At 40.9% G+C, this 21309-nt stretch overlaps 1 protein-coding gene and 1 long non-coding RNA gene across 14 annotated transcripts in view; one reads left to right on the forward strand and one right to left on the reverse strand.

Moving 5' to 3' along the window:
* Sncaip (synuclein alpha interacting protein) overlaps nucleotides 1-21309 on the forward strand; it is a 144838-nt gene that overhangs the window by 105479 nt on the left and 18050 nt on the right. For all 7 annotated transcript variants that reach the window (XM_031365679.1, XM_031365683.1, XM_031365680.1 and 4 more), the window contains 2 exons: nucleotides 8121-8234; nucleotides 17841-17966. In XM_031365679.1, coding sequence (XP_031221539.1) covers nucleotides 8121-8234; nucleotides 17841-17966 — 240 coding nt within the window. The remainder of the gene's footprint in view (nucleotides 1-8120; nucleotides 8235-17840; nucleotides 17967-21309) is intronic.
* LOC116087161 overlaps nucleotides 1-21309 on the reverse strand; it is a 111266-nt gene that overhangs the window by 18224 nt on the left and 71733 nt on the right. For 5 of the 7 annotated variants that reach the window (XR_004117276.1, XR_004117279.1, XR_004117275.1 and 2 more), the window contains one exon: nucleotides 11902-12128. This is a non-coding gene — a long non-coding RNA (uncharacterized LOC116087161). Of the gene's footprint in view, nucleotides 1-8350; nucleotides 10788-11901; nucleotides 12129-21309 lie in introns of those variants that run through there. The other 2 variants (XR_004117280.1, XR_004117281.1) reach the window with 2 other exon arrangements.

Consider the following 21309-nt stretch of genomic DNA (forward strand, 5'->3'; position numbering starts at 1 on the left):
GGCTACCCTAGGTGACCACTGGGGAGTTAGGCTACCCTAGGTGACCACGGGGGGGCTGGGCTACCCTAGGTGACCACTGGGGGGCTGGGCTACCCTAGGTGACCACTGGGGGGCTGGGCTACCCTAGGTGACCACTGGGTTGCCAGGCTACCCTAGGCTTTGTCTTTTGATTTAATCTCCTTTCTTTTTTAAGACTTCTTGTGAGCTAAGCTATTGGACAGGGGTGAGGAGAGAATGAGGTATTAAATAAACCGCAAACGAATGTGCTATATGTAAGAAGTTAATCGTTTCACTCACTACCACTCTGAGATGTGGATGGCATTCCAGCTTATTATCCAACAAGGATAATCTCCAAGTCAGCTCACAAAACAAAGAAGATGATGACTGCCTACAGAGTTCTTTTCATTATTCGTAGTGATTGCATTTTGGATTCTTACCCCCATCTCGCTCCCCCAGAGACTGTGCCAATTGTTCCTAATGTGAGAATGAGGAGCAAGGAGAATCAGATCAAGGTGTGCTAATAAGGGAGGCTAGCACTTGGATGTTTCTCTCAATAATGTGGGCTTGTAACAGATCGAATCTGACTTTAAAGGTCATCATCGGCATCAAAAAATTGAGGGTGTTGCATCTAGCTTTCCGAGATAGCACAATATGCTATCTATCATGCACAAGCATATACAAATTAATGCCAACTGGGATGGAGTTAAAACCTGGACCATAACACACGCACACACACACACACACACACACACACACACACAACCAAGAACCTTTACTGAAGAAAGAGTATCCGAGATATGACTCATCATGAAAAGGTTAACTATTAAACTAAAATGACTGTTAGGATCTTTGGCAGATAAATGTAGAATTCATTCATACTTATTAAAAAGCCAGAAGTAAAGTTCAAAGAAATCTAATGCATCTTGTAATTCGTCATACGGATTGCTTTTACATGGTAGTTAGATCTTCTAAAAGCCAAATAACATCATTTTTATAAATAGAGTTGCATAAATGTTGAGTAGCGGAACTGTCTGGCTAAATAAACCCTCTTGTGAATTCACCAAAGAACATATTACAGTAAAAAAAAAAAAAGTATCTATCCTAACCCTAATATACCTTATATGCAAAGCTTATTTTTTTAACTGTAATCCATTTACTTAGTAAAATTTCATATGTTAAAAAATGTTTTATTTAAGTTTGCTCCATGGTAAAGTATGACTTCAAATCTGCATGGTAAATATTTGTTACAAAGAAACCCAGGATACAGGGGATGTATTTTTCTTTGGTTGTGAATGGGGCCGTGTCAGATCAGAACTGAGTTTACTGCAACCAAAGTGAGAGAAGAGAAACTGAATCTGAAGAAGAAAAGAAAACTCATCTCAGTGGAGTTGAGCTCTGTGTGTACCAAAGCCAACAGGTACTATGTCATTAGGTTCTGGAGGTAAAAATTTGAATAAGACATAGTACCTACTCCTAAGGAGATGATACACTGGGTGAGTAAGACAGGTACCCTGGTCACTGGTGATGAGTGTCAGGTGATAAAGTCAGGCTCTAGGCTTGTGATATAATCCAGGGAAAGATATGGGTAGGATGTTGCCATCCAGGGGCATATACGTCAGATAGCTTTATAATGACAGATATCCTCGTAGTGACAGATATCTTTATACCGCCAGTGAATATTGGCCCCTGCCATACTTAGAGAATGTCTTAGTGTTTATGAAATATAGTTCTCATTAGTTTTCCTAACTGATGGTAGATGACAGAACATTTCCTCATTATGGAATTGGATGAAAACATATCTTTTCTTAATGGATACGGCCTATTGCTTGTTTTGATGGATTAAAAGTTTTAAAGCATGAAAGTTCCTAAGTAGCATAGTTTCCATTAATCCAACCCTCACTGTGAACAGCTAACACGAGGTGCTGGCTTATTCCTAAACTTCAGCCACCACAACACAGCTGTCACCAAGGGGTCAGCAAGCTTACAGGGCACTTTGCATTTTAATTTGAATGGAAAAAAAAAAAAGGAAAACACATCTCAAACCCACAAGGCTGAAAAGCTCTTTTAGATTTGGGGTCTTGGGCTTCCGAGTGATGGAGAAAGTATTCTTCTGCTCCATCATTCCATCTGTATTGACACAAACAGTACAAGTATTTCATAGGAGCACCTCTCCCCTCACAGTGTGACCTGAAACCTGAAGTTCATTCAGTGCGCTTCGGTTGACACAGAGATGAAATTGGGGTACTAAGATGCCCCCAGTCTTCTGGTTTAGGACCTTGTTTTGAACACATGTAGCGACCGATACTATTTCACCCCCATTAAACAGTTCTAAGAGGGTGCTCAGAGGGAGAGGTGACTCAGTACATCTAAGCACTTGCTGCTCTTGCAGAGGACCTGGGTTCAGTTTCCATCACCCACTTAGTGCCTCATAACTCACTGTAACTCAAGCTCCAGGGCATCTATCTCTAGCTTCAGGATGCACCTAGAAGCACACCTACACAAGTAAGTAAATCTTTACACTGAAACAGTGCTGAGCACGCTGCCTGTTATTAATGTCAAACGTACTTGGTACAGGTGGTGCAAGTTTCTTGCATAGTATGTATCCGCTGATAGGAGTCATCCAGAGACAAGATGGAATCAAAAGGTCTCTTTTTAAAGGGGGCTTTAAAGTCATATCAGAACTCAGTTACATCCATTACATCACATTACAGACTTTACTGAATCTTCCAGCGAACTCAGAAATGGCTTGCTTTGGGTGTTTGTGCCCTTTGGAAATAGCTAAACAAAGTCATTAGGAAGAAAGAGTTCTAAAGGGTCTGGTTTCTAGCACAGTCTGTTTTCTAAAATAAAATTGGCAGAAGGAATTATTTTAGGACCTGAACAAACATGGAATCAAATCGTTTGTTTGTTTTGTGTTTGTTTTAACTTCTCCTTTGGTCGTTCTGATTAAACATAAAGGCAAAGTGTTGGTTGGTCTGGTGATAATGTGATGTCTCACATATCCTTACAAATATTTTTCTTAAACATTCAAATAATTCCAAACCCAGACTTGGGCAAGCAAAAGAATCCTGTTGGGATTCAATAATGTTTTTTGTTGTTTTGTATTCTTGTTACTTGCATTTAAGGCAAGTCATTTTGGTTTCAAACACAGAAAAGAGAAATAATATTTTCTATTCTTTGGACAGTATTTTGTTTAAATGCTACCCACTTAATTTACCAGACTTGAAACTCATCAAAAAGAACTGTTTCTCAGGCTGGAGAGATGGCTTAGCACTTAAGAGCACTGACTGCTCTTCCAGAGATCCTGAGTTGAATTCCCAGCAACCACATGGTACTCACAGCCATCTGTAATGGGATCCCGTGCCTGTTTCTAGTGTGTCTGAAGAGAGTGGCAATATAGTCATGTACATAAAATAAATAAATAAATCTTAAAAAAAAAAACTGAACTGCGTCTCATAACACTTGAATACACCAACTTGTGAAAAGCGCTGAAAACCTGGTCTAGGATACAACATGTATTGAATTATGTAATAAATTCAATAAATTGTAGAGAATGGAACTACAAGCTTACACGCATTACCCATATTAAAACACAACTAGAGACTAACAAAGAGGGACAAAATGGAATATTCACAAGTTCGTGAAATTAATCCACCCTAAACCAAAAAAAGTCAAAGGAAATTGAGAATAATTGGAGTAAATGGGAATGAAAATACAGCACACTGCAGCCTTCACAGGAAGCATCTATACTCTGCTTACCGGGAGGCAGGAAAGAAGGCGGGGCAAGGAGGCAGGGTGGGGCAAGTGGGCGGGGCAAGGAGGAACGTTTCAGTCAGCAGCCTTTGGAGCTAGAAAGAAGTAAGACAATGTTAATCCGGAGCAAGCAAAGGAAAGAAAATAACAGGACATAAAGTAGGGAAACAGAGATTAAAACAACAGTAAAAAAAAACTAACAAAGCTAAATCTGGCTTTATGAAAAGGTAGGAAAAAAAGACAAACTTAAATTTAGTTAGATTAACCAGAAAGAGAGAAAGAGGAGGGGATGTGTTGCAGTGGGAGGCTTGTGATTGGACGGAAGAAGGGAGGCAGAGCAAGGAATTGAGGAAAGAGAGAGAGGGAGGGGGGAGAGAAGAAGGGGGAGGGAGAGGGAGGGAGGGAGGGGGAGGGGGAAGGGGAGAGAGAGGGGGGAGGGGAGGAGAGAGAGGTCTCAGAAGGAGAGAGAGAACCAGAGTGGAGGCTGACGTGGTATTATCCAAAGGTTAGAATAATTGGGTTATAGTTTTATCATTATCATTTGGCTCTGAAATTATTGTATTGACATCTTATAAGTTGTGTTAGTATTGATACATAAATCTCATTGGCTAATTAAGCATTAAGAGTCTTTATTCTACCGGGTAATTAGGTGTTGAGATGGCTAACCAGGGGTGAGTGGGGTGTTATGTGAAATAAAGAGGAACTTGGGGGGCGTCCGAGAGATGGCATGGTGGAAGTCATGTGGCCTCAGAGGGCTGGCAAGTTGGCAGGTGGAGAGACCAAGGGAGTGAGGTCACCTGGTGCAGGGGCTAGCTCCAGAGAGTTGGTGGTGGCTCAGGAGCGCAGGAGTGGAGTGTGACCTGGCCCCGCTGAGAGTTGGCGGGTTCATTTTTTAATATTTCCCGCAACAGGGATGCGTCTCTGTTTACCAGAACTAGAGGCATGGCCTCACGTTTCTACGTTCTGTGTATATAGTAATTTATGCAAACTGTCTTGCTTCTTGTATGATCAAGATGGCTCCCATTTCTTTCTTCATTCAGAAAGAATGAAGTGAATGGTTTAATGGGACAACAGCCTGGGCGCAGTTACTGAGCTGGAGTACGGAGAAAGAGTGGTCACAAGAACCTGACACGAAGTGCTGAGCTGAAAGGCAAAGCTGAATTTGACTCATGACTAGAGGAGAGAGTGGGCTAGCCACAGCTCAAGAGCCAAGAACAGAAGAGACCTCAAACTACCTCTGTTTTTCTGGTCTCTGGCTGCGAATGTGCATTACCCAAATCCAGACAGAAGCCAGGATGTCAAACAGACACTCCAGACAGACCAGCCCCCGGGGCAGTAAGGAACACATTACCTGGTCATACCAATAAAGGCACGTGTCATATAATGGTGAAGGCACATGCTGAGATGTGTTTTTCCACGATCTTGTCCTTCTACAAACACCACAAAGAATGTTTACATAAACATGATATAGCTCTGCAGTGTGGTGTTAATGCAGTTAGGAGATGGTAACCATGAAACGCATGTGGGTACGGCTGGCATAACACAGCCTCCTGCTTTACGGTAAACTCTTTGTCATAAGCAGGATTGCAGGCTAAAAGAATGAAAAGCAGCCCAGTACAGTAAATACCAAAGCCAGTAGCACAGATGTTTGTTGTCAAGTGCAATTATGATTTTTATGAGACCTTCATACTATGCAGTCATATAGCATATCGCTGCAGCTCCAAGAACAGGGTAACGTGTTTGTGAGTGTGTGAAAGTGTGTGTGTGAGAGAGTCAGTGTGTTTGTGAGTATATGTGTGTGAGTGTATGTGAGAGTGTGTGTATGAGAGAGCCAGTTTGAGAGTCAGTGTGTGAGAGAGTAAGTGTGTGTGAGAGTGTGTGCATGTGTGTATAAATGTGTGTGCGCATAAGTGTGAAAGTAAGTGAGAGTCTGTGCATGTTCTTTGAGTGTGTGAGTGTATGTGTGAGAGTCAGTGTGTGTGTGTGTGTGTGTGTGTAGTTGGGGATTCTTGGCTTGGAATCCTGTTATTCAAATAGACAATGAAGGAAAGAGTTGCCTCTCCTATCTCCTATCTTACTTTATGATGTTGACACATTAAGATTCTAAACAAAAGAGAAAACAATCCTGCTCATTTGAAATCTCTCCCTAGCTCCTGGCTAAACAGATCCTTTCTATGCTCACACCCCACAGTATGCAGCCTAGACAGGCAATGAGGGGCCTCCTCACTTGTCGCATGGAGTCTCTAAGAAAATCCGAGAGAGGATAGAACGTGGTGAACGTTGTGTTCATCATCGAGTCTGTGCTGCGTCTCATTTCACCTTTGTTGTGAAGCTAGAAAGGCCCTGTAGCTGCTCTGCCCCGTGAGACAGTTTTACTCCCTGAAGCTAAAGTAAGTGTGACTAAGTGGTAGGCTGAGGATTCGCACTCGACTCGTCTGTGTGGATGCTGATCACAGAGTATGACACTTCAGTATTTCGTGATGGGTACAGACACTGTCCCAATATGCACGGACTGCAGTTTAACTATTTCCATGCCTTGTTGGTGTTCTGAAAGGCTCACAGTGCTGAGAATAAGATCCCAGTGAGGACTATAGATGAGAGAGAGAGAATTTGAAATCCAAAAGCAAGAGAGTCATGCAACTTCACTAAAAAAAGGGGGCGGGGCTTATAAAGACCCAGATGATTTTTCCTGTCTCCTTCCTGCACTGCCCTCCTTCATCTTAACTAGGGATAACTTCTGGATGTTGCTGTTTCAGGCTTCTGTGGCACCATCTTATCACTTACAAATAATAAAAGATTCTTCCGTAACAACATTTCCACCTTTTGAACTTTTCATTGTTCGACTAAGTAAGATTACTTAATGGAAATTGTTATTCCAAATAGAAATATGTTAATGTTTTATGAAATTATGATAGTGTTTTATTTGAAAAATAGCTGCTCTAATAAACTATAATTGATTACTGGAGAGATGTCTCAGAGGTTAAGAGCACTAGCTGCTATTCCAGAGAACAGGGTTTGATTTCCAGCGCCCACAGGACAGCTCACAGCTGTCTGTAAATAACTACAGTTCTAGGGGATCCAATACCCTCTTATGGCCTCCTGGAGCACCAGGCTTGCATGTATGTTCACAGACATACATGCAGGAGAAACACTAATACACGTAAAAGTAAATAAATCTATAAATAAAGTAAATTTTGTATGATAATATAGGTACTGATTGCTGGCAATACTATGTGTTGTCCTGGATATGGAAAAGATGGAATTTCTGATGTTTTTGGTAATATGAAGTAATTTACTACCTTGGAAACGAGTTTGACAGCTTTTCATAAGGTCAAATATACACCTACCACAATCTTAGAAATTCTAATTCTAGAGCTAGGAACAGCAGTACATGCCTTAAACCCCAGCATATGGAAGGTAGGAGGATCTCTGCGTTTGAGACTGTACTGGACAGCCAGAACTAAATAAAGAGACCTTGTCTCAAAAATGAAGGAAGGAAGGAAGGAAGGAAGGAAGGAAGGAAGGAAGGAAGGAAGGAAGGAAGGGAGGGAGGGAAGAAGAGAGGAAGGAAGGAAGGAAGGAAGGGTGGATAAGTGAAAGTTTAATTCTAGGTATCTATCCAAGAGAAATAAAAATATTTCCAAAAAGACATAATTATATTTTAATTTTAACGATTAAAAAAATACATTTGTAGCAGCTTAGATAACTCTGAGTATTGTGCTAAGTGAAAAAAATCCAGCTAAAAAGAGCAAAATGCTCATAGTATCTGAGCTTATTTGCTTCGGGCCAAAATAAGGAGGATGAAGGCCATTAGGTGCTAGAAACTGTTGGAATTGTTGCCAGTATTGTTAATTTGATTGGTGCTATATATGTATATATACATATATGCACGCATATATATTCAAAAATAATCAACTCTGTATACTTATATACATTTTGTATATATTTGTGTATAATATGCATATATTTTCAAAATTAATCAATTTTGTACTAGCAAGTATATTTAGAGTATGTAATTTATGCCTAGGTAGTGGAATTTCATTCATTCATTGTTCACAGTGCTAGGGATCAAACTCAAGGGCTTTCATACACTAGGTGGGTACTCTACCACAAAGCTCAACAGAATGATTTTCAATAAAACTGATTAGAATCATACAAATGAATGCAAGTAAAAATCCCCCACTGATTCAGTGCTAAACCACAAAGCATGAACGTAATAGGTCTTATCTTTATATTTCAGGTAAATACAAGCCAGACACAAAAGCCAAAATTCATATACCTTGCCATGGTAAAAATTACAATCCTTGTGATATTTGCTAAACTTTAGTAATCTTGAATTTCTTTCTTTTTGTCTTCTTAAAATCCAGAATGGTCAGCTGGAGTGTGTACGCTGGATGGTGAGCGAGACAGAAGCCATTGCAGAATTGAGTTGTTCCAAGGACTTCCCAAGCCTTATTCATTACGCAGGTTGCTATGGGCAGGTATGGAATTTCTAGCTCTACTTAGAAACTGTAACTACAGTTCTCTTACATGTTTACTTATTTTTTATTATTAGGTCATCAAAATCAAAACATAACATCATAAATAAATTCAAAGATTTTAGTGAACATTGATATTTATTATATTTTAATTATATTTTAATAAAGACATGTTTAAAACAACCTAGATATCTCAAGGTATAAATAGTGAAGGTAGCTATACACATATAGTAGAATTTTATGAGGAAGTATTAATTACACAATGCTAATAAAATATATAATGTAAAACTTTCACTGTAAATTGGTACCAACTTTAAATGTTGTAGAAAAAGAAACAGAAAGTAAGGCTAGGGAAAAAAAGTACAGCCCAAAGCAGTTCCAGTCATTCTTGTGAAGAGTGGAACTACCATTAGCTTTTAAAAGGTTTTCAATTTGGTATTTTTCTATTTTCTACAATGAATATTTTTAACATTTGTCAAAAAGAAAAGTGGTGACAATTTGTTGAGCACAAAGCCAAACCCCAAGTCTTTTTAAAGCATCAATCAAGGATGCCTCACTGGGACAAAGAAGAGCAGGCAGATTAGGTACAAGACCCTTGAACTAATCTCTGCATGGGTGTCCATGAGACACTCCATGAGTAAAAGCATTGATGATCTACTTCAGTCCCCAGAGCCCATAGATATGTGGAAGGAAAGGGCTGGCTCCAGAAAGTTGTCTTCTGGCCCACAAGTACACACATATACACATACTGAAAATAAACTAAAAAACAAAATAATAAATATAAATAAAAATGAAAATAAAAATTCTACATTAAGAATCTCTTGCCATTATTTGCTGATGTACATGGAGCTCACTCCTAGATTGCCTCCACCTCCCATTGAGGGAGATAGGTATAAATTATCTTTTAAAAATGCCGAAACCACAAAATGTCAATCAACAACAACAAGGAGATCAGTATAATGTTAAAATAGATCTAATCAACTTGTAGTAAAGCAGATTGCTTCTCATGTATCTAACCAGATCCTCTTTGGGTTCAGAGATTTTCCCAGGGGCAGTAAATTGCTGTGTTGTCAATAAGGAACCATGTTCTTCGTTTGAGCATGCCAATCCTGTTTCACGAAAGGCCAGGAAATGTTGCTAAAGGCTGTCTTCCCCTTTTGTGCTGTCGTTTGCTTTTTGAGATGAGGTCTCTCTGTGTAGTCTAGACTATCCTGGAACTCACTACCGGCAGATCTCAGTGATCTTCCTGCCTCTGCCTTCTAAGATTAGAAGTATGCACCATCATGCCAGAGTTGGTCTTTTCTTTAGTAGTTATCATACTAGCTGAACGTTTGTTCAGAACCAGAGCATCATCAATTCCTGTAACACATAAATGAACTAAGGTAGATAGAACATATGTATATAGACACACACACATACACACCTATGCACATGTATGCCCTTGTGTGTCAGGTACACATATAGATATTTCCTGTGCCTTACAAGCTCCATGCCGCTTGATCTTATGTAAAATGATCTGATTCCCAAAGCAATCCTATAAGAGCTTGCTTATTCTGATGGATGAAAAAAAACCCCTAAAGGTGGAAAGTTAAATAAATGGCTTATACATTGTCTAATGTCTAAGGCTGGATTTCCAGTCCTGTGTCTTCAGGGGTAGAGTTACCTTGTCTGTATCTGTACGGATGGCTTGGACACATTATTAGAATGCCACTGGTAGAGCAGAAGATAATTTCCTATAATTTTACTTAACATGTGATAGCTGAAGTACCTCACGCAGTCCTTTGAAGTAAGAAGTTGTACAAATGCATGGAATTTTAAAAAAAAGAATAGGGAGAGCATTGAAATTTTCAATAATTCACTGTCTTTAAAAGATCAGAATTACATTATTGTTTGCATTGTGCATCCAAGTCCCAGCCACTGTTATAAGAACAGCCAATGACAATTATTACACATAAAGCAAGATATGCTACTGTTGTACTTTTACTAGAAAGGAGAATTGAAGTTTTTCAAGCTTTCTTCAGTATCTGACTACTGCTAATCTTCCTAAGTCATTTTTGGTTTTGAAAAAAAATTATTAAACTGTGTAATCAATGACTTGATGATTTCATTTGCTCATTCAAAGCCTAATTGGGCCGTTGGGGTGTTTATAGAGAGACTGCAGAGCTGGGACGAGGAAGGGCGAGAAGAAAGGCTCACAGGCTTCTTCTGAGACACTGGGTAAATGACTGGGCATTCAGCATTCCTCAGGGAAATGTCAGTTAGATGCCAGTTTCTTTCTTCAAGTCTCACAGCATGTTTCTCAGAATTCTTAGCTGTTGGAATAGAACAAAAGGATGCACCCCTTGCAGAAGGGCTGTGGGGCTGCTGCTTACTGAGCTAAAATCGAGGAAGAGGTGGAATCTAATCTGGTGAGCTATCCGACGAGACTTCTCAACCATTAGCTTCACGCTGGGATTCATCCCTGAGGTGGCTCTGGGATGCGATGCATTTGTATGACATAAAATGCATATTTGAGGGAAGCCATCCTGTGGTACCGTTCAAAGACCAGACGACCCCCTGTGGAAAATATAGAGGCACATTCGATCTGCCAATTCTGTCCAGTGATATCCTCCATCCGCCACAGCCACTTATGTAACAGCTAGCCTGCAGAGCAGCTGAACTTGGAACCGTTACAAGGCTAATATTTCCACAAGGAAGATGGCCATTGAACAGTTTTCTAATGGATTCAGCACATGCAAGTCTTTCTCTGCCGGGCAGGCACTAGAGTGTGTTCTGATTTTGTTTCTTCAGTAAAGACCTTTGGAAAGAATAGAACCAACGCCCCCCCCCAAAAAAAATCGCTCTCTGCTTCCACTTGCTCTCTGTCCTCCTATAGATCTGTAAAGAAAAGGCTCTTCTTGACTCCCAATTTGTGCCCTTTTTCTTTTAAAGCTACCTTTAAAGATTCCAATACCATGGGGTGGCCAGCAGTTTTAGTGGACTCCTGGAGTGATAGATTGTTAGGTGATAGGAATTGATTTTTCTCATCTTGACACTTGAAGTCTCTGAGGGTGCAATTATTTCACTGCCTGGCTATCTCTAGCAGAGCTAGCTACAAGGGAGCATGAGGGTAAAGCCTTGGGGGGACGGGAGGAGCAGGTCAGGGGAATCCTTGCATAGGCCTGCTCTCCCTCCCCAGTAGGGAAGCTGCTGGCGAAAACAACTGAGACAGAACTGCGTTAATTCAAAACCATCTTCTGTGTGTAGCTTGAGCATTTTATTCAAACATGAAGGTTCAGGTCACTGTGTCCAGACTCACGAAGCAGATATCCTACCTGCAGCTGCTGTGGGAGGTGTCAGCCTGGCCTGCCTTGGTACATGCTCTAAGGGGCTGTGTGATGTGCAACATCAAATCTGTGACTCGTTTGGTTTTTGAGTCTTCCGTGAGGCATTTAGTCAAATGTTCTACAAAAGCAGCTTACCTGCATAATGCTGCATACCCGTGCTCTGTGCTTAGTCTTCATTTTAAACGTTAGAAACAGAGAAAGTTTGGCATTTTTTTTTTGAACTTTTTATTAGATATTTTCTTTATTTATATTTCAAATGTTATCACCTTTCCTGGTTTCCCCTCCAGAACCCCCTACCTCATCCCCCCCTCCCCCTGCTCACCAACCCACCCACACCTGCTTACCTGTTCTGGCCTTCCCCTACACTGGGACATCCAGAAAAGGATCACAGAATCTTGTAAATGGTCCAGGTAACAAAGGGGCTGCAGAGGAGGAAGAGGAGGCATCCACATGTTCTGGTGCTGTTCTGTGATTCACTTTAATTGGAGAAATATTCCCTCCTGGACGTTATTATTTCATTGGCCATTGTTTCACAGTCACAGGACAGACATCAGTAAACAATCTGAAAGAGCTGTTGTTGGAGATGATGGAAAAGTACAAAAACTATTCATCTTTTTGTTCTGTTTTGCTTTTTTTAAAAAAAATAAGTCTTGCTATGTTACATAGGCTAATGGAGAACTTGGAATCCCCTCACTTTAGTCCCCCGAGACCTGGGATTACAGGCATGTACCACCACAGTTGGCAGGAAAAAACCTTTGATGAGCATGAGCATAAATCTACACTCCAAACACTAATCATGACAAGATATTACTAACCCAGAACTCCAAAGCCTGTGGGCTGACAATTATCCAGAGTTCACTCTGAGCCTAAAGGCACTATAGGATCATGCCAGCTCGAATCAGAGCTGTTAGGGAAATGAGCAGTTGTGGGAATTTGTGCTCAAAAGGTAGAAAGCAGAGTCACAATGACAATTGAGCCTAGTGTCAGGTGTCTGGGTTAGGGTTAGGGTTAGTCCTAACCCTACCCTAACTTAATCCTACCAAGTCCTAGTATATAGAAAGAATAAAAGGGGGGAATTCAAAATAAGACAAGACAAGAGACAAGAGAGTGTCTCCTGTGCCTTTGTGTCCGTATTGTAAGACAGGACAGGGTACTTTCCTCATTGGGGATCTGAGGACTTAATGAATAAATGTTGGCTGCTATGGTAACTGAACATCTTCCAATTTGTTGATTTTATTACTACCGGTGTGGTTTATTTACTTATTTCACTTTAAGTAAAGCACAGGACAAACTAACCAAGGAATTATTTTAGCCTGGATATGTTTAATCAATTCCTGCATGCATCTTTCCACACACACATCTTGATCCCTGTATCCTGCATTTACTTTACAATAAATCATGTAAAATTATTAATGACCTTTTTTTATATATATTTTTGCATCTTGATAGATTGGATGAATCTCTAAAGTGATATTGTATTTTGTTTGATGATCTATTGTTTCAAACAAAGCTGACCCCTTCTGGTTACACCACAAACTGTAGAGATTTTATTGATATCAGCAGTAAAACTGTGACATACATTTCAATTAAACTTTTATTAGACTTTGTTCAGCACATCTAATAAATTGCATGTATTAATTGCCTCTTTAAAGAGCTTGCATTGCCTTTGGGAACACTTAAAATGCAATGGTAAAACAGGTTATCCAAAGAGCAGAAAATTCTCACAAGAGGAAATCAGGATATGAGAGAAGTTCTTGGTCCATAGATGTAAGCTGAATGCATATATAGATGTGTTGATGTCTGGATGTGTGGGTGGGTTGATGGATGGACGGACATACTTTGTATTAGAGAGTTATTCTTCAAAACAGAAATAATTAATACAAACTTCTCTATCCATGTGACTGCTTTGAATGTTCTCTGAAAGCAATACTTACCAAAAATGAAGATCTGATATTTCATTTTTCTACCATTTCCTGAAATGGTAGAAAACAACACAGATAGACAGACAGACAGACAGACACACACACACACACACAGAGGGAGTAGGGAGGGAGAGAGAGAGATTGTTGACAGGAGGAAGGAAAAGGGGAAAAGGAGAAAAAAAGGGCTAGGAGGGGTGGTAAACATCATTAAATGTGTATCTAGTCTATGTATGCATCAATGAAGGCCTTTGTACTTGGACAAATGGCCATTATCTCTCCCGCTTATGTTTTGATGCATTTGTCAAATAAGTTACCATTTCATTCTAGGACTCTACATCTCTATGTGTCCCAGAATTAGAGCCCAATTTCTCAGATAATGGGTGTTAAAGATCTTATGTGAAAACCAGGAAAACTAGCCATCTTCGCATCTATCTTGAAATTCATTCACATAATCAGAAGACCACTTATACAATCCCTTTGGGTAGTACCCATCCAATTGGCGTGACAGAAGAGTTTTTTATTTCTTTACAAGATAGAGTATTAAGGTCATTTGCCTTATCTTAATATTGTATATATTTTTAGTTTTTATTAGCTCTTAACAATAAGATTTTATATGGTGCCATTTTCTTTTCTTTTCTTTTCTTTTCTTTTTTTTTTTTTTCGGTTCTTTGAGACAGGGTTTCTGTGTGTAGCCCTGGCTGTTCTGGAACTCACTCTGTAGACCAGGCCAGCCTCGAACTCAGAAATCCACCTGCCTCTGCCTCCCAAGTGCTGTGATTAAAGGTGTGTGCCACCACCGCCTGGCTATATGGTTCCATTTTCAAAAATACATATTTATATTCGTTTCTTTTCTTACCTCTCACCCATCCCCCATCCTTCCTTGAAGCCAACTTACCCCAATATCCTCCATTCTACTCTCATATCACATATGGCCTTTTGACATTTTGTCCCCCTCTGCCTTCCTCTATACCTCTTGTACTATTCTCATGGTCTTTTATCTAGTTTCCTATGAAAGAACTGTACTACCAAAAACAAAAAACAGAATTTGAGGTGCCAGGCAAAACACTGATCTGAGTCAGTAAAAATGTTTCTGCCTTCTCTTAGAGTTTCCAATGCTGTGAAAAGACACCATGACCGAGGCAACTCTTATACGGGACAACACTTAATTGAGGCTGGGCTTACAAATTCAGAGGTTCAGTCCATTATCATCAAGGCAGGAAGCATGGCAGTGTCCAGGCAGATATGGTGAGGAAGTAGGAGCTGAGAGTTCTACATCTTTATCTAAAGGCCACTAGGAGAAGGCTTGCTTCCAGGCAGCTAGGAGGATGGTCTTAAAGTCCCTGTTCACAATGACACACTTCTTCCGACAAGGCCACACCTATTCCAACAAGGCCACACCTCCTAATAGTGCCACTCCCTGGGCCAAGCATATTCAAACAACCATACACCTTGTGTGAGTCTTAGGGACGGTCTCCCACAGCCACTACAGGCAGATGAGTGGTTATTGTAACTGCTTAGCTGGTATTGACTCAGAAGACCCAGGAACCAGAGCAACTTTCTTTTCTCGCATAGCTCTTGCCCATCTTATTCTCCTGACCCTTTGCCAAGGGTCCTAGATTTTTCTCTACATTACCACAGCTAGCATAATTTCCTAGACTCAAAAAAAAAAAGTCATATTCTATTGCAGACAATCCCATTACTAAAAGTCAAAACACTATGATTTTTTAGTATCTGTGCAGGAAGAATGGGCTATACTGGAACATTCGATGAAATCTGAAAAATGGAAAAATTTGCATGGCAAGACATGTTACAAATAGGACATTTCAAAACCACCTTAAACACTTTTGAACTTTACTTGCTAAAGGAAGCCTGTAGAAATCAGACAACATTCCTCGCTCTCCTGAATAGTTTTATGTTAACTTGATACAAGCTTGAAGTCATCTGTGGAGAAGAAACGTCAATTGAGAAAATACCTCAGTGGTATCTGGCTATAGGGGATTTTCTTAATTAGGGATTGATAGGGGAGGACCCAGCTCATTGTGGGTGGTGCTATCCCTGGGCTGGTGTTCTATAAGAAAGCACTCTGAGCAAACCATGGGGAACAAGCCAGTAAGCAGCATCCCTCCATGACCTCCACATCAGCTCCTGCCCTGACTTTCTCAGTGATGGACTATGATGTAGAAGCATCCCCAACTTGCTTTTCGTCATGGTGTTTTATCTCAGCAATAGTATCTCTGACTAAGACACTCCTGGGTTTCTGATTTATAAAACAAGATCGAGTTGGATGATTTCCTAAAATCTCTTCTGATATTCTGTTTTAAGAGTCCATGGTTTATTATCCTGGAACAAACCAAGTCACCCCAACCTTGAAAATGACCTTTGGAAGAGGTCTTACTCTGTGTTTGGTGAGAAATGCCTTTCTTGTCTGTCAGTAGTGTCTTTAATCCCAATATACTTCTACTCATTCAGACCTTGTTTTTGTTGTTGCTTTTGAGCCTTTATTTTTGTTTTGTTTTGTTTATGGAGACAGAGCCTCTCTATGTAGCCCTGGCTGTCATGGAACTTGCTGGCCTTGAACTCATAGAGATCCATCTGCCTCTGCCTCCCAAGCCCTAGTCCACTGACAATTTTTAAATGATACCCAGGGAAGCAAGTAGAGGGTGTCAGATTACCTGGAGGTAGATTATGGGGAAATGTGGGTGCTAGCAACTGAACTTGGATCTCAAAAAGCAGTGGTCATCCTGAGCCATCTCTCTAGTCCCTTGTTGACTTTTTTTTAAAGTACTAATGTTACATAACGCAACAACCTGTTTCTAAGTAAAAGAAAGCCAGTATTTTACCCCTAGTTAACTAGGAAAAGTATGACAGACATTTTATTGCCTCAAGCACATGAAAACATTCAGGTCCCAACATCAGCTCCAATTTTCTGTGAGTTGGCCTTTGAAGAAGAGATTTAAGCCTATCAGGATTTTCTTCTCCAATTTCTAAATCTCACCTTGAGTCTCCAGTGTCAGCCTCACCTTGTTTTCAGGGGACCCTTGAACTACAAAGTTCATTTAAATCTGCTGCTGGTATTCACCCTGGTCCCCCAAGTGTGTTCTTACTCAGATGTAGGAATCACTTCCACTTTCCTCATTTTGTTTTTGAAGGGTCTTACTCCAGCATGCTCACTTGGACAGAGTGTGGCACAAACAGCCGGTCTGTCCTCTGTGTCTCAAATCCCTTAGTAAACAGTGCCCTGTTCACCAACAGAGAGGAAAACATGAAAGGAGTTGGCTATTTGGAGCCAACATTCCTTTAGCAGATTAGCTGGCATGTTCAAAAGATGAAGGCAAATTTAATCCAAAAAAAAAAAAAAGTAAGTATAAAAAGTTCATGACCAGTCTGAGCCAATAACCAGAGGGGGCAAAAATCCTTTAAAAGGTTAAGAATAAAAAAATATCCAAAGCTATTTCAAACACATGATCGTCTTTTTAAATGTCACACTCCACCCACTAAGCGTCCCGCTGTTGTTTTTACCCTTCCCATTCCTTTAAACTTTATATTTAATTCTTCTATTTTAAAACAGTGAAACCCCATCTCCTTGCTTTCTCCAAAAGCCATGGCATGAAAATACCACAAGTCATTCGGTGGGTGACCTACAAACAGATTATGATGAAACATCCCAGCTGCTTGCTCGAGGGCTCTGCTTTTGAAAGATTTGGTCTCTGAGCTCTTGGTCCCTTACGTTTAGTGTGACGAAAAAGATATCATAAGACTTCAAAAATACTACCTGTCTTTGGTCGCAGACAAAGACAGGAAGTCCCTGCTTTCTCTCAGCAAGGTTATCTTGTACTCCACAGCTTAGTGTGTTGACTCATGTTCAGTCTGTGGACTGGAGGATGTTCAGGATTAGGAGCCATGGCTTTGTAAATTCAAGAGTAAATGGAGTTGTCTTGGTAGTCTAAAATCTGTAATAATTATTGGCTTGAAGCCTATGGGCAGCTTAACGGAACTGAGAGCTTTGCCTTAAGAAACTGGAATCAAAGACCTGGAAGTGGGTTCCAACTTCAGATCTGCCTAAGTGTGTGACTGTGAGGATGGAGGCTTTCTGCGAATCATTGTCCCCTTCGGTAGCATAAGGAACAAGCCTGTTTCCAAGGTGACTTCCTGCTTACAAAATCCTCTATGTGATCCCCTTTCTCATGTCAGCTAGACCCAGAGGTTTTGAACGCATACTAAATGGTAATCCTCTCTTAATATGATAAGCAATATTTGATGTTGCATACTGCTCGTGAGTTAAAACTGTGCTTTCCTTCTGTCTGTATATTCAGCTTCTCTCCACAATAGCCCACTCATTCCAACTACTCTTGTGTTTATAGGAAAAGATTCTCCTGTGGCTTCTTCAGTTCATGCAAGAACAAGGCATCTCGTTGGATGAAGTGGACCAGGAAGGCAATAGCGCTGTTCATGTTGCCTCACAACATGGCTACCTGGGATGCATACAGGTACATAGCCTGCTGATTGAAAGTCAGGAAGGGGTAACTTGAGAAATAAAACAGGGAAATAGGGGGAGAGGAGAGAAGGAAGGAAGGAACCATAGTGGGAAGGGAGGAATTTTGCTTTTAGGAGAATACTTAGTCAGTTTTTGTATTATAGACTAGGGGTGGTAAGCTAGACAATTGTTTCCTATCTCTGTGGTAGGACTTGGCTTTACAAATGCACACAAAAGGCCCAGAGTTAGAAAGGCTAGGCAATTGATTCCCAGGGCCTTCATCAGACCAGGCAGAGCCTTGAATGGCCTTGGTTTCCCCAAAGAGCCTTAAGTAGCCTCAGACTTCTAGCCTACCATGCCTTCCAAACAAGCCTCATGCTCTCCATGCACAGTGATAGCTAGAGATTATTAAGCAGAGCCACAGGGGAAGGGAGAGAATTGTGGCCATTGACCCAAGTCACAAGGTGAGCACTACCTGGGCAAAGGATCTCTGCAGGACGAGAAGACTACATCTGTGGCAAGAGCCAGCCGCTCAGAAAATCACGAGCATGTGTGCCAAAACCACGATGTGACAGTGAAGAGATTAATAAAAGCAAATCAGCTGACAATCCCAGGAAGCTCTCTAGAAGACCTAAGAGCTAACCTAAGAGAGAATATTCAGAGTGCCTGGATGCCCTTACATCGGGTTGGCAATTATATGTCTCCTAATTTAAGATACCAACTCAGAAAGGAGTGATGAGAAGTAGGAAAGAGTAGACTGGGGAGAAAGTCAAGATTCTTACCAATATATGCAAAAGGATTCAAAAAAATCATGGTGGTGCTTTTCTGTGGGAGAACGACGAAGGAAGATTTAAAAAAAAAAAAAAAGATGCATCCTTTCATTTGATTAAACAGTGCTTAAGAATCCTGAAATCAGCATTTTCTAAGCTGATAAGCCTGGAGAAACCCGGGTCACTTTACTATTTCTATTTAAATTTTCGACATTTCCTTTTTAATATATGAAGAGAAATGGTCAGTCCTTCTGGGCATCCATCATTCTACTTCACACAGATGATGTTTTTGGCACTAGACTCCATGGAAACTTGGATAACTCAGATGAGATCTATCCATCGTGTGTGAGATTAAAAAATAATAATGATGAGAGAATAGAGCAAGCAAGAGGTCTTCTGGGTAGAAAGGAGACCGAGACTGCAGGGATCAGAGTGAAGGGCTGGAATAACAGTGCATGTTTATCCTGAGTCTCTTGGAGCTCCTTGCTGACAGGGTCTCTGTGACAACCTGAGAAGGGGCCAGAGGGGGAGGAAGTGGCTTTAAGGAAAGCTGACCTCTCATGGAGAGCAATCATTAAAAGGAAAGTGAAGCTCTTTGATGACCTCTGAGTCTAGCAGCCTATGATATTCAACACAACTGTTTTGGGGGTTGGAAATCATCACTACCAAAATAAGTTGAGTTTTCAGTATCATTGTGTCATCAAAGAATACGTAAGGATCAGCAAGTTATTAATACTCACGTGACAGCCTCTTTGCAGCCTCTAAGGACATCACAGTGTTAGTAGAAAACCACTGTCATGTTTTAAGCGGCTACTTTCAGCCATGCCCTGTGAACTATCCCTCTGCTCTGTTCACGATATTTTGGCCAAATGCCATAACTTCTCCACTTGCTTTTGCCTATCACATGTTACTCCAAAACAGTTTTAAACCTCAAGATTAGGTCTGATTCAAACACTGTTATTCTTCTCCACACTCAGACGGTAGATGGGTCACATGAGGCATGATTAGCTTTTAACACACCATGTGGGATCCGTCTGACCCTCCCCCATTACAACTGCATTGTCAAAAACAAAGAGAAGGCATTGAGAAAGAAGCTCCCATGTCCTCTTATTCTGCTAAGAAAGGCTATGGCTTCCTTGGAAGTCATTGCTTCATGGCCTCTTCCTCTGGCTCTGTTCGGTGTCAAGTTCTATGGCAACCTCCAGGGATTTCAGGGACCCCCCACAAGGTATCCCCATTGGTATTTGACATGAGAGACCTGATTCCTGCTTTGCCTCCTTTATTCCATACAGTTCCTCCCGTCTATGATGCATCCATTGCCCACTACTCTAGAGGACCCTCTCCCTTGGGAAAGAGTCAAGTTCACACCAAGCTGTCTACTATGAGATCTGCTCAAACTCTATCTTTGCCATGGCTCCAGTAAGCTGCTTCTCAGGCTGAACCATGCTACTAGGAGCTCTGGTTCTCAACCTTCCGAAAGCTGGGACTCTTTAATACGGTTCCTCATGGTGTGGTGACCCCATACCATAAGAGTATTTTCATTGCTACTTCATAACTGTAATTTTTCTACTGAATTGTAATGTAAGATTTTCCAATGGTCTTAGGCAAGCAACCCTATGAAAGAAAGGGTTGTTTGACCCTCAAAGGGGTCATGACCACAGGCTGAGAGTCCCTGCCCTGAACCAGCTCTTTCTTTCCAGTTATATTATTCTTCACCATGTAGGCCTAGCAAGACCTAAGCCAATGTCATCCCAAAACCACTTACCCAAAAGAATAAGAACAGACAAAATTCCACTCCATATCCTACAGGTACCTGACTTTTAAGAATGCTCTCTTTTCTCTCTTTTTTCTTTATTTACATTTTAAATGTTATCCCCTTACCTGGTTTCCCCTCTGAAAACCCCCTATCTCATCCCCCTTCCCCCTGTTCACCAACCCACCCACTCCCACTTCCCTGTCCTGGCATTTCCCTACACTGGGGCATTGAACCTTCTCAAGGACCAAGGGCCTCTCCTCCCATGGGTGTCTAACAAGGCTATCCCCAACCATCAAAATGACAACATACCACAAACATTGCATTGCTTATCTTATTAAAAAAAGGGGGATATTACTGGGCCTTCCCCTCTAGGCTACAGGTGGGGAAGAAAAGTAGTAATATCAGTTTGATCCTATCTTTGTTGGCTCTGAAGGGAGAGGCCTCTGATATCAGCTAGGAAGATCACTAGCAACACTTTTCTCTGAATTGGTGTTTCCCACCCAACACCATGGTCTCTGATCATTGGTTTTGGAATAAGAAAAATTCAACCCAGCATTCTGTTAAAAATTTAAAAAAAAAAAATGTTTGGAAGGAAGTCGTGGGGCTAGAGAGATGGTTCAACCTTTAAGAGTGTTTGTTGTTCTTCCAAAGGTTCCAAGTTCAGTTTTCAGCACCTACACTAAGCAAATCACAGCCATCAACAACTCCAGCTCTAGGGAGCTGATGACCTCTTCTGGCCTCCACGTGCATGCACACACACATACACACACACACACACACACACACACACGCGCGCACACACATGCACACATACACATACACACACACAC

The sequence above is a fragment of the Mastomys coucha genome, unplaced genomic scaffold (assembly GCF_008632895.1).
Source record: "Mastomys coucha isolate ucsf_1 unplaced genomic scaffold, UCSF_Mcou_1 pScaffold13, whole genome shotgun sequence".
NCBI classification, from domain to species: domain Eukaryota; kingdom Metazoa; phylum Chordata; class Mammalia; order Rodentia; family Muridae; genus Mastomys; species Mastomys coucha.